At 60.3% G+C, this 13222-nt stretch overlaps 1 protein-coding gene across 1 annotated transcript; it reads right to left on the bottom strand.

Annotated features, from left to right (window-relative positions):
- Nucleotides 1-3518: 3518 nt before the first annotated feature.
- On the bottom strand, nt 3519-5400 carry LOC114500670 (cytochrome c oxidase subunit 8A, mitochondrial). The gene is made up of 2 exons (XM_028517418.2): nt 5207-5400; nt 3519-3844 (listed from the first exon to the last, which is right to left on the bottom strand). Exons 1-2 carry the CDS (start codon nt 5318-5320, stop codon nt 3749-3751), a joined length of 210 nt encoding a protein of 69 aa, XP_028373219.1. The 5' UTR covers nt 5321-5400; the 3' UTR covers nt 3519-3748.
- Between the last annotated feature and the right edge of the window lie 7822 nt (nt 5401-13222).

Below are 13222 nucleotides of genomic sequence, written 5' to 3'. Positions count from 1 at the left end.
CTCGGCGATCCTTTCCTGAGGCCAACTTAGGGGGCAGGCAGCTGCTGGGTGGGAGAGCGGGAGCGCCTGCCCCCCAGACGAACCCCGGGAGCTGCCACTGCAGGCACCCACGAGGGTGCGGAGGCGGCAGCCCCAGAAGCAGAGGCCAGACTGACGGAGCGTGGGGGGGCTGTGCGCGAGGGCTGCTGGCCGCGCTGATGCTCGTGGGAAGGGCCCCGGCCCCCGAGGCAGGAAGCACGCAGAGGGGCGGCAGAGGCAGCAAAGGGAGAGACCTCCCCACCCTGGACCCACACACACACTCTTCCTCGGGGCACTGCTGTCCTCCCATAAATGCCTCGCATTCCGAAACATCTTCAGTCTGGTCCTGGCTGGTGTGGCTCAGTGGGCTGGGCATCGTCCGGCCAAGTGAAGGGTCGCTGGTTTTGATTCCTGCTGGTCAGGGCACGCGCCTGGGCTGCGGGCCCGATCCCCTACTGGGGGTGCGGGAGAGGCAACCAATCGACGTTTCTCTTCGCAATCTCCCTCTTTCTTCCTCCCCGCTGCCAAAAATGAATAAAGTCTTAAAAAAAGAATCCTAAGTCTGTGGAGGATCCAGTCCGCGAGTGCCAGACTCTCCCGGGAGAGCCTCCAAGCCCCGGACGACGCAGCAGCTCCCTTATTGCTGCCGTGAACAACCCCCGACCCGGGGGTTTAAGGGAACACGAGCGTATGGCTTCACAGTTCCAGGGGTCCGAGGTCTGGTGCGGGTCACGCGGGACAAACACGACGTATCTGCTGGCGGCGCCCCTTTCCGGAGGCTCCGGAGAACCTTCTTCCTGCCGCGCACCCTGGCAGCCGAGTTCCGTTGCCTGCAGCTGCGGGAGGGATGGAGGTCCCCACGCTCTTCCGGGCTGTAAACTGAGGGCTGCGCCCGGTCCCTAAAGGCCACTGCGTTCCTTGGCTCCCGGCCTTTCTCCATCTCCGAAGCCAGCGCAGGCGGGTGGGCAGGCGGGCGGGGGGCAGAGTCCTCGGGGGGCATCTCCCAGACGACCCTCATCCGCCTTCCTCGTCTGCCGTCCACCGGAAGGACTCGTGTGACCGCACTGGACCCACCCGGTGACCTGCCACTTCAACACACTTAACTTTCATCACGTCTGCAGAGTCCCCAGGGCCAGGTAAGGTAACTCTTCAGATTCTAGGGGTCAGGGCGTGGACATCGCGGGGAGGACGTTATTTTCCTGGCCGCCCACCTTAACCTAAAACGGTGAAAGCCGGGGCTCAGGGCAGCTGGATGACTTGCGGAAGGTCGTAAAGTAAGTGGTCAAACCAGGCCTCGAACCCAGACCTCTGCCTCCCAGTCCGCCGCTCTTGACATCCCAGCGGCAGCCACGGCTGCAGTCTCTCCCTTGGCCAGCTTGCACCCCAGGGCCGCCGGCCAGCGCCCCAGACTTGGGGTGGGACGGAAGCCCTCGGGCACAGAAGATGTGTTTGGGGGTACAGGGAGCCTTGTTTCCTCCCCAGGGAACAGCCCCGGCCCCCGATGCGGTTAGAGGGGAGAGGGGGGCGCTGAAAGGTGACCAGATTTGAGGCCTAGTCACCACCCTAAGAACAAAGGAAGAACAGGGTTCAAATCTGACAGGTCACTTGCATCCTAAACTCTCTCCACCCCCAAGTGTATGACCCTGCCCATGTCCACGCACGCTGCTGCCTCCTAGGACAAGGGGGACCACTGTCCCTTTGGGTTCCAGAGGCACGAAAAATGGGGGACATCCAAATCAAAACCCTTGGCACGACAGTGGAATTACTACAGAAACTTAAGTCAGCTCTTCTCTCCGGGGGTGACGTTCTTGCTGCATCGCTGCCTCATGGCCTAGTCTGTGTCCACGGCAACCTGGGCTGACCAAGGACCAAGCAGCTTGGAGCACTCTGCTCCAGATGTGTCAAAAGCAAAGCCTCCCAGAGTGAGGCAAGGGATAGCGGTGACCCAGTTGTTTGGGAGGTGATGGACAGGAGGCCCCTCCCCCCAAAGATAAGGGGGGTACCTGCAGGTGACAAGTGTACGTCCCCTGGGCTGCAGCACCCCTGCCTGGCCTGCAGCACCCCTGCCTGGCCTGGGTAGGCCCTTTGGATCCTACCTGGGCTGCCCCTCCCCTGGCCAACACCCCAGCCTATGAATACCTCCCAGCATTCTAAGCGCTGTCCCTTCAGGCCCAGACACACAAAGGCTGGCCTGTGTGGAAGCAAACAAGCTTTTTGGGAGGCAGGTGACCAGCTCCCCACCCCTCAGGGAAGCAGCCATGGGCAGCAGCTGAACTTGACATAAGATCCAGGCACTGGGCCCCACAGGCATCACGCGACACCACACGAGAAGGCCAGGAAGGGCTAGACAGAGGGAGGGAGAGCAGGGTCCGCCTTGAGCTTCTGTTAACGTGAGTCAGGAAACGAGAGCCCTGCAGAGGAGGCCTTGGGGAGATGTGTGTTCCTATGCCCAGGGCCTCGAGCCAACCACACCCTAGAGCCCTTCGGCTCTCACCTGGCAGCTCTGCCCTCCATCCCGGACCCTGGAGTCCTGGCGGCCTTGGCCCCACCGGGGACACTGGCCCGGTGTCTGTTCAGAAGTCACCCAGCTCACCCCAGCAGAGAACGCAGAGGAGAGCTGAAGCTGTCCTCCAGGGGTGGGGGCGGCAGGCCTGAGAGTTCCTCCCAGACATGAAGTCAGGACTCCGCTCAGCGAGGCGCATCACCCAGCTAAGGGGGCTCCCCCCAGCCCCCCAGGAAGGTCCCTGGGGATAGAAGCACAGCAAATCCCCCAAGCTGAGAAGGGGGAGGGACAGAGAAGCAGCAGGGAGGACGAGAAAGCCGTAAGCACTTATGGATACAATGATGAAAGGAAAGGGACCCTGGAGTCACATTAAAAAGCAACACACTGGAGCCCTGGCTGGCATAGCTCAGTGGATTGAGCGCGGGCTGCAGGCTGCGAACCAAAGTGTTGCAGGTTCGATTCCCAGTCAGGGCACATGCCTGGGTTCAGGCCATGACCCCCAGCAACCACACATTGTCTGTCTGTCTCTGTCTCTCCCTTCCCTCTCTAAAAATAAATAAATTAAATCTTAAAAGAAAAAAAGCAACACACTAAACTGCCCCGCCCTCCAACTGTGAAAGGCAGCGGCACCTGAGAGATGGCTGGAGCCCACTGCCCAGCGGGAAGGCTGCCCCCAACTGGGGACAGACAGAAACACACATGGCCCTGAGCCTGGCACGACCAGCAGTGCTAGAGGTGAGCATGAAAGGCTGCCCAGTGACCGCAGGCTTCGTCTTCCCAAGAAGCCAGAAAACATCCCAGCACACGACAGCATGCGGAGGAAGGGGCACGCCCAGCCAGCGAGGAGAATGGCTGAGCACACGGGACCGCCCACCGGCAGGCGGCCAGTGGGACCCCGAGGTCGGCCAGGCCCCCTTCTCCACACCCCCACCCACCAGCAACCTCAGCTCAAGCGTGGAGGCAGAAGCCCAGGGCAAAGTCACCGTGAGTTTCTGAGGCAAGATTTAAATAGACTTTATTGTTACAAGGGGGGTCCTACCGAACAGGGCCTTATAAACTGAAATGTGTGGTCCCAGGATGTCCCGATGGAGAAATCAAGAGGTCACGATGGCGGAAGAGGTCACTGTAACTGAAGGACGGGATCCAGGGGGCCAGCCGGGAATGTAGCAGACACCATTAGGACAGGCGTGGGTGGTCAGGTCCCAGGGTGAGGGCGAGGACAGCCCTTCACTCCCCCTTCTTGTAGCTCTCCAGGTGAGACAAGACCCAGCCGGCCGGCAGGAGGATGCACAGGAAGCAGGAGGTGAGCCCGATGGCGACATCCTACACAGAGCACAGGAAAGAAGGAAGCCCCGGGGTGAGGCATCCCCCAGGCTTCCGGCTGTCTTAGCAGCCTTCCCAGGCAGCCCCGCCAAAAGCCCCCCTCACTGAGTGAAGACTCAGGCTCCAGAGGGAAGAAACAGCAGATCCGAGGCCCCCTCCGGGCCGAGGTCAAGGGTCGGATAAGGAAGCAGGAGCTCGCCAGGGTTAGGCTCCACAGGGAAATCCACCATCGTTTAATAAAGGGAAGAGATGGGAACAAGGATTTAAACCTGCTTACGTCTGGTCTGTGGGGACCCAGGGACCTTGCATGGACTGATAATTCTAAAAATGCACCTCCCCTTCCTTGCCTTAAAAACCCTTCCCCGCCCTGGCTGGTGTGTCTCAGTGAACTGGGCAACGGCCTGTGAACCCAAAGGTCACCGGTTCCATTCCGTCAGGGTACATGGTCCTGGCCATGGGTTGCAGGCCAGGTCCCCCATAGGGAGCACACAAGAGGCAACCATGCATTGATGTTTCCCTCTTTATCCCCCGCTTCCCTTCTCTCTAAAAATAAATAAAATAAAAAACTCCCCTCCCTTCCCATTTCCTTTCCAGGACTCCTATGGAACCTTTGGGGCTTGTAGGGATAAAAGGCTTCCTACAGTCATTTCCATATTCCCTGTAGTAGCGAAGGTCACAGCAAAACTTGGGGGTCCCACTTGAGTCCCAATCCCTTCTTTACCACTGAAGGGTGCGACTTTTGACAAGTCGACACACTGCTCCTAAGTTCCAGTACCGCCCCATGGAGTAAGGGCCCTTTCCCCTCCGGCCACCGGGAGGGCTGAATGAGACCGGCCCGGCAGCGTCAGCACGGTGCCTGGCGCTCCGCAGGCGCGCGGCGGGTGTCAGTCCTCAGTCGCAGCGACCTCCCGGCTCTGCTCCTGGCTACAGGCCGGTTAGCCTGGATGCCGACGACTTGCATTCAAGGCCGGGAAAGTTGTCCTTAAGGATTAAATCCTCCCCTACTTCTGGGAATTCCAAAGACCTGCTGGGTATTCGCTGCCCCCTACCCTAATCATTCATCGCGGCAGCAATTACTATCGTCGCTGACGAAGTGCCACCCCATTACTTTCTACAACGCCACGGCACTCTCCATAGTTTCCTAGGAAGTGCTCGCTAAGGCGCCCCAGTGAACCGACCGACAGGCTGAGACCCCGGCACCGTCCCCCGCGCCCTCCGGGCACGCCCAGGCCAGCGCGGCAGCTCCCCGCTACGCGGCGAGCAGCAAGGCGCAGGGCGTTCTCGGAGCCGCCGAGGTCCAGCGCCCCAGGCCGGGCCGGCCCCGAATCCGCCGCGGGGCTCGCGGGCCGGCCCGCTCCTCACCATGGTCCCGAGCGGCTCCCGCGGAGGCTTGGAATGGACCTGGGCGCGCGGCACCAGGAGCCGCCGGGCCGGGCCCGTTAGGCCCCTCAGCAGCAGCGGCGTCAGCGCAGACATGACCGCACAGGACGGACGGTAGACGGATACCCGTCAAAGCCCAAGGTCGGGAAGTCAAAATGGCGGCCCCGGATTTCCGGAGTTAGGGCGCCCGGAATAAGGGAGGACCGGAAGTATCACGGAAATGACGAAAGGATACACCTCCCGCCCGCCCTTGTCAGTTTTTGGCGCGTTCCTCGAAACAGCCAATCGAAGCCATCCTACAACCGATAGGCGGGACGTGGAAAGGCGTCATGCTCCGCCCCCAAAGCGGACTATCTTCTTGATGGACGTCTGTGGTCACCCTATCACATAAGTAGAAACCTAGAGGGCACTCTTGACTCCTCCCTCCATTCATACCGTACTCAAATCTCTTTATTCAGAAAGCCTCCCTCTCCGCCGAGCCTCCATTATTTCTGGCCAGAACGCCTGACACTAACCTCCTAAATGAACTCTCCTCTTTCACTCTTACTCTCTCTAATTCCGGTCTCCACGCAATGGCAACCCACCTTCCTGCCTTCCTCCCTTCTCTCTACATCCATTCCTCCCTTCTTTTTAAACACAAATCTAACCAAATCACACACCTACTTAAATTTTGGTGGTTCCCATTGCTTACTAGACCACGTCCCAATTTCTGGATATCACTCTCCGGCCTCATCTCTAAATATTCCACACCTTCCTCCTTGTCCACTGGTCCCGCCTCTCCACCCCACCCTGCCCCAAGCCTTTTGCTTCTTTTTATCTTTTTTTATATCCATAGGGTTGGCCAAAAAGTTCGTTTGGGTTTTTTCCCCCATACGATGGCTCTAGTAATGCTTGGTTGTCTTTAATTTCATTCGATAGAATTTTGTTAGATTGTATTGTGGCAACTGTCATATCAGTGTGGTCTTTTTTAAAACATCAAAATTAGTGAATTTTTGTGCAGCCATTTTAATATTAAAAACGGAAGAAAATACACATTTTCGGCATATTATGCTTTATTATTTCAAGAAAGGTAAAGACACAACTGTAACGCAAAAAAAGATCTGTGCAGTGTATGGAGAAGTCGTGACTGATTGAATGTGTCTTGGTACTACTGACATTCTGGCCAAATAACTCTTTGCTGTGGGGCTGTCTCATGCATTGGAAGATGTTTAGCAGCACCCCTGGCCTCTACCACTAGAAGCCAATAACAGGAGATAGCCAACATACTCAAAATATCTAAATCAGTAAAGTTATTGGTGAAAATGAAAAAAAAAGCCCTGGTTAGTGTAGCTCAGTGGATTGAGTGTGGGCCTGTGAACCAAAGTCACCGGTTCAATTCCCCGTCAGGGCACACACCTGGGTTGTGGGCCAGGTCCCCAGTAGGGGGCGCGCAAGAGGCAACCACACATTGATGTTTCTCTCCCTCTCTTCCTCCCTTCCCCTCTGTCTATAAAAATAAATAAAATCTTTTAAAAAAATAAAGACAGAGCCCTGGCTGGTGCGGCTCAGTGGATTGAGTGCAGGCCTGTGAATCAAGGGGGTGCTGGTTCAATTCCCAGTCAGGGCACATGGCTGGGTTGCAGGCCAGGTCCCCAGTAGGGGGTGTGTGAGAGGCAACCACACACTGATGTATCTGTCCCTGTCTTTCTCCTTCCCTTCCCCTCTCTAAAAATAAATACATAAATAAGAAAGAAAGAGAGGAAGGAAGGAAGGAAGGAAGGAAGGAAGGAAGGAAGGAAGGAAGGAAGGAAGGAAGGGAGGGAGGGAGGGAGGGAGATACGTCCTTTATTTTATGGAAAAAATTAAATGAATTTTTGGCCAGCACAATACCCAGAACACTCTTCAACTTTTCAACTCTTACCTAGCCTTCCTTTTTCAGCACTCCAACCTCCAGGCTTCCTCTCATAGCTCATTCAACACATATTTACTAGACACCACCACCCTACCACCCACCACCTCCTCCTCCACCATTCACCACCACCACCCACCAACCAACAAAAGAAAAAGAAAGAAAAAAAAAACCCGCAAAGTATTTACCAGGCCGTCCTGTGTTCCCACCGGCGTTCTGGATGCACGGTGAATGAGGGCCCGTCGCCCACGAACCGCCGTTCCCGAGGGGACAGCGGAAACAAGCGCTTAGGGAGGAGGTGGGGAGGGTGCGACGGTGCAACAGGAAGTGATGGGGCGGCACGTTGTCAGCCCTCCGCCTCTGTACCTGCGCCTCCACCTCTGCGCCCAGCAGCCCCCGTGACAGCACGACCCATACAGCTAGTGTCCATTCCTCCGCAGGGCGCACCTCTCAAAGGCAAAGTCTGTCTGGCCCACCGTTGTCCCCAAAGGGCCCGGCACACCTCCAGCAACCAGGCCTTTATGAGCCGCAGCGGACTGAGCAGCAGGCCTGAGGCCCGCTGGAGCGAGGGGAGGAGCCAGCCCCGGAGCGCCCCCGGCCTCGCCTGTGCCACCTCGTTCAGCCTTCATGGCAGGGGCAGGAGGGGGATGCTATCATTTCCAACGTTTATACGATGGTGGAAATAAGCCCGGAGAACCAGGCGACCTGCCTGCCGAAGGTCGTGCAGCTACAAGGCTGCCTGGGCCAGATTCCAGCGCAGGGCTGCCTGCCCCAGACCCCGTGCTTTAACCTTTCGCCCGAGCTGCTGTGCGGGAGAGTTTCCAGAAGCTCCCGTTTTGATGCCGTGGGCAATAGGATGGAAGGCTGCATTAGGGTGGGGATGACCTGGGGTGGCAAGGGACTTGGAAAACAGGAGCTTTGGAGAAACCTCAGCCCCTGGGGGCAGAGAGGCTCACAGAAAGGTGGCGAAGGAGACGGACCCAGAGTTGAGAGGCCCAGAGGGTGGGATGGGCCTGAGCTTCCCCTGGAGGAATGGGCCCCTAGAGGAGCTACCCAGAGCCCTCCCTCCCCTGCCCCCACCCTCTGCACCGCACTTGGGGGACTGGTAACGCCCAGCAGTCTCAGCCCCGCCCCGCCCCCACCTACCCGGCTCTCATCCTGTCCCAGACTCTGACCAACAGCCCAGAACAGATTCTTCCAAATCCCTCCTTCCCCGTCTCAAAGGGCAGAGCCTAGGGCCACAGGGCAGTCCAGGCCCCAGCTGCCTGCCACTAGATAGGAAGGGACGGGAACCTCCCCGCTGTCCTACTGAGCTTTGTCAGATGTGTGTCTTGTGAACAAAGAAATAACTCCCAGAGGAGAGCACAGCCAGCCAAGAGGCTGGGAGATGCTTGAGGAAGGGACCGGCCTTCCTGTGGTTCCCTGGGTTACTCCCGGGGGAAAGGCACGCCCCCTCCTTCACCAGGGGCTGGAGGAGAAGGAGTGACCATCTGTGGAAAAGGAACATCAGATCCAGGGCTTTGCTTGGGGCCCCTGCGACGACGTGGCTTCTCTCAGAAGCACCGTCCGAACGGAAGAAAGAGGCCGGCAGGGGTTAAGCACCATCGCGAGGGCAGGGGCGGCGCCTCGGTCCATTGGATGGACACCAGCATCTCCTCCGCTCTGCCCCCAGCACCGCAGCAGCCCGCCCCTCCCAGAGGGCAGAGACAGAGCTTTAACAGGACAGAAGTGAATGCTGCGGTGCTTTACACAACCGATCACTACAGACCATGAACACGGACAAACCACAGCTACAGCAAGGATGGTTCCCACAAGCACAGCGTTGCATCGGAGACCTGGCCTGTAAGAGCTGACTGCGTAGTCCTATGGATGTAAAGAGCGGCGGTCAGGGCCAAGGGGAGGTGTGTGCCAGGTAGTGGGGGGCCTGGGGGAAATGGGAAGGCATAGGGACCGGGAGAGGCATGCTGGCACCTCTGGGTGCTGGTTCCACAAACATGTTCCCTCTGCAATTAGTGCATCGCGAGCGGCTGGACAGTTACAACCCGTGTCCATTTCTGCGTGCCTGTTACACCTCAGTGACTGGTTCCAAAACAGACAAGGGGGAAAAATGCGATATGATCCTTTCTGTTCTTTAAGATTTTATTTATTTGTAGAGAGAGGAGAAGGGAGGGAGAAAGAGAGGAGGAGAAACCTTGGTCCATTGCCTCTGTCCCACGCTCAGAAGGGGGGGGCGGAGTCTGCAGCCCGGGCCTGCGCCCTGGCTGGAGATCGAGCCCGGCAGGCACCCTCTGCTTTGCATAAGAACGTGGGACCCACCGAGCCGCGCAGGCCAGGGCTGGTCTTGTTTTCCTGGAACAAAGAAACAGCACCTGGAGAACTAGATGTGCACAGGTGAAGGCAGACAGCATACACACTCTCGACAGTGGTGTTGTCTGAGGTGGACATTTTTTGGTCTTTCCCTCCCATGTTTTCCAAGACTGTGCACTGGGCACTCACAGCAATAGAATAAGCAAGCAAGAGAGGGTTTTCCCTAATCTACTGAGGGTCTATCTAGTCCCCCAGTCTGTCCCATGGGTGACAGACTCCCTGAGACTCGGGGACCTGAACAGGCTTCCACGGGACAGGGTCTCCTCTAACACCCTGACAACGGCTCTGCCCACACTTCCGCCCCAGGACTACGCACCGCACTCGGACAGCTGGGAGTCTCTCCCTGCATTGGCGGGGGCACCCAGAGGTCCCGGCCTGGGGTCCTCGTGCTGACCGAAAGACCCAAGCTGGCCCTCCCCTCTCTCTCTCCTGAGTGGGACAATAGGAACAGATCTCAGACCTTAGGGATGGCAGGGGAGCTGGCCCCTTCTCCTGAGACCAGCTTCGCGCGTCAGCCACCCAGGCCCTGGTGGTCATGTCTGGGCCGGGAAGATCCCAGGTGCCCCTACCAGAGCTGACCCCAGACCCACGGGGGCCAGGCCAGGCTCCGGCCCAACAGCTGCTCTGTCCAAATATGGGGCCCGTGAGTCCTGCGGACGGGCCCAGCCCTACTGGGCCAACAGGTGGAAATCCCTTAGCACCCACCCCGCCCCCCCCACACACGTTTTTTGGAGTTTGCCTCCTCCCAGTGCGTCTGACACAAAGCTGGTGTGAACCTGTCGAGCGGGTGCCAGGCACTGAGCCCCGGGGCTGGCCAGGGGAAAGGCTGCCCCAGGACCTCACTGAGGGCAGCTGCGGCCTCTCTCTGGGCCTTGAGGGGCCGTCTCCCTGGGGTGGGAGTAGCAGCAGAAGCCCTAGTCAAGTCTCAGGAGCGCCCAGTGACCAAAGGAGGAGGGCCGCAGGGGCCGGGGTGGGGAGCGGGGGTGGGGCTTGGCCGCAGGTCCAGCACTGATCTGCGGGGTCACCTCCCTTCACCGGCTGCAAAAGGGAGAAATCCTTGCAAAGTGCAGCAAGAGGAAGGGACAGGAGGGGCCGGCCTCTTTCGGAGAGAAGGGCTGGCCAGGGAAACTGCCTCCCCCCGGCTCTGGGGTGGCCCCAGCAAGGAGCGAGGAGCCCCTGGGGGTGCAGGTGGGGCTGGGGTGACGTAGGGTCCTGGGGGGTGTCTGCTCCTCCTGGAGCACGGCTGTCCTCAGGATCCAGCAGGCCGGGGGGCCCCCGATCGGACTGCCTGAAGAGTGACATGGAGGAGGTGCAGAGGCGGCGGGTTGGGGGGAGGTGCCGCTCCCCGGGTGGGGCACCAATGTCCTGCTGTCCCAGCTGGAAGAGTCCCTGGGTCCTGCAGCCCTGGAAGGTGGGCTGCCAAGGCACAGGAAGTGTGTGGGCAGGGGGGGGGGGGGGGGGGGGGGGCCGCCCGCCCACAGGGAGCCAGGTGGTGGTTAACCCCTTCCAGCCCGCAGCCCACAGCCAGTGGCCACGTGACACAGGGACCAGGTGGCCTCACTCACGTGTGACAATGACTTGGGCTCGGCAAAGGCTGGCTTCACCCGGAAGGGGGGGCCCACAACGCCCCCCAAAGATGACAGTCAGGTCTTCACGTCTGTGCTGCCGCGCCCCTCCATACCAGCCCCTGCGGCACAGGTGGGGGGGTGGCCTGAGACCGGAAGAGGGGCGGCCGCTGGGCTGACCTCCTCCCAAGTACGCCCAAAGCCTCCGCTCCCTGCCGCCCCTGCGGGTGTCATGGCAGGCACACGTCAGAAGGACTGTGTGGGCAGGGATGTGCCCAGCAGGCAGGGCATCCTGACACTCCAGGGCCCCGTGGGGCGTGGCCTTGTCACCGACTGGGGCAGCAGGGACAGGATCTGCCGCCACAGCTTCTGCAAGCCGGGCATGGCCTGGGACAGTGCAGGTGCTGCTCATCAGGGCCCCACTCAAGCCAAAGGCACCAGCAAGATGACCCAGGTCACGTTCAGGACCTTCACCCTTGCTGCCGTGTTGTCGGCCGTCTGTGCCTGCGCTGCTGAGGCACGCCCCTGGCTGCAGCACCTGGAGGACCACACCCGAGTCTCACCCCTGCCCTGCTGTGGCCCCACGCCCAGACCCCTCTGCCCACTGGGCCCCCGGCCTGGACTCACAGCTTCAAGCCCTTCAGGCCCGCCCCTGCCTCCAAGCCCTCTCCAGCCTCTGGCCCCAGCTGAGCACCTCATCCGTTCCCCTGTTCCAAATGCTCCACCACATGACAGGGTCCCCAGAGGGCCTCAGGGACCCGCGCCTGAGAGCTCCATCCCTGGGCCCCACACCCCTCCCCTCCCTGTACCCAACACTAAAGACACAGGCCGCCCCTCCCCAGCCTGAAGCCACAGCGGAACCCACTCCCCAGGCACCGTGGGCCCAGGGATGGCAGCACACATCACGTGCCCGTCTGAGGGCCACACGCTGCCCCTCACCATCCAGCGCCTGCACTAGGTGGGCTGGGCTGGGACCTCACTGCTCCCTGAAGGTTCTCACTGAGTGTGGCTGCTTCCTCATTACTGCTGGTAAGGGCTGGGGTGAATGGGCTGCCCCCCCCACTGGGGCCCGCTCCCTGCAACAGCGCCCTCCTGTGCCAGGGCAGGACCACGCCTGGGTGCAGAGCCTGGAGCACCAACCCTTCTTCCGGGGCCCTGGGGCTAATAATGGTAGTGCGGCAGGAGCGGGGCCCAACCCCCCAGGGCAGCTGCAGCCAGGCCCGGTTCCGCTCCCTCACCTTGGCTCAAGCTGTGCCCCCAACCCCCTTCCACGGGAGGCTCCAGGCCCCTCTCAGCCTGGCCCCATCCTTCAGGGCTTCCTCCCTCCAACCTCAGGTGGCCTCCTGGGAGCCTGGTGCAGTGTGGTCCCACCTCAGCCCAAGCTGGGGCAGCCCTCCCTTGGCACCCGCAGTAAATGTTTGTCTTCATGGAATTAAGGGTCTCCTAAAGCCCCAACTCAGTTATAGGCTGGCCTTGTCCACTCCCGCACGGGTAGAACTAAGGAGATGGAGTGCGTGCACGCACGTGGGGGGGTGGGGGCAGGCTCCCACAGGTGCTGCTCTCCCTCCCCGGCCAGGTGACGGGACGCAGAGGGCCCGGGTCACAGAGGGCAAAGCTGGTCTGCAGGCCCTAGAGCTGGGGCCACCGGCAGAGGTCAGGGGCACAGCCCACCTCTCCCCCAACTCATCATGCTTTCCTCCCCACCCGGCCGAGCAGGAGATCCTGCCAAGGCATCTAGGAAAAGTTGGGTGGGGTACATGGCCCCGGGCCCCGAACGCAAGATGGCGGCGGCTGCCTCCTCCTCTCCGGAGAAGAGCTATGAGCCGGCAGCAGGTGCCTCCGCTGTCCCGAGACCCTCTTCCCACCCTCCTCCGTGGGCAGGCCTCACCAGGCAGCCGCCGCTCGATGCTGGCTTTCTCAGCCCGTCCCCGCCCTTCTTGGCAGCCCCCAACGTGGGATGGGTGTGGGACAGCCCATCTCCCAGGTGAGGGCAACCTGCTGGCTGGCACCAGGTCGGGCTTGTCTGTGGGGCCCAGCCCTGGGAGGGAAGACGGGGCCTGGACAGGGAAGGCGCCCCTGCCCTTTGAGGACCAGCAAGACGACTACAGCTCCGTCCTGAAGTGTGACACCAGCATCCACAGCGACCTGGACGCCGATGTCCTGTTGGGGGAATGACCA

The sequence above is a fragment of the Phyllostomus discolor genome, chromosome 6, assembly GCF_004126475.2.
Source record: "Phyllostomus discolor isolate MPI-MPIP mPhyDis1 chromosome 6, mPhyDis1.pri.v3, whole genome shotgun sequence".
NCBI classification, from domain to species: domain Eukaryota; kingdom Metazoa; phylum Chordata; class Mammalia; order Chiroptera; family Phyllostomidae; genus Phyllostomus; species Phyllostomus discolor.
The sequence above is the reverse complement of the archived record's forward strand: the minus strand, read 5'-3'. Positions and strand labels throughout refer to the sequence as shown.

Bases quoted from the DNA above. Each gene is read 5' to 3' on its own strand.
- LOC114500670 (XM_028517418.2), bottom strand. From the start codon at position 5,320: ATGTCTGCGCTGACGCCGCTGCTGCTGAGGGGCCTAACGGGCCCGGCC. The intron at 3,845-5,206 runs GTGAGGAGCGGG...TGCTCTGTGTAG, and splicing joins GGGAGCCGCTCGGGACCATG to GATGTCGCCATCGGGCTCAC.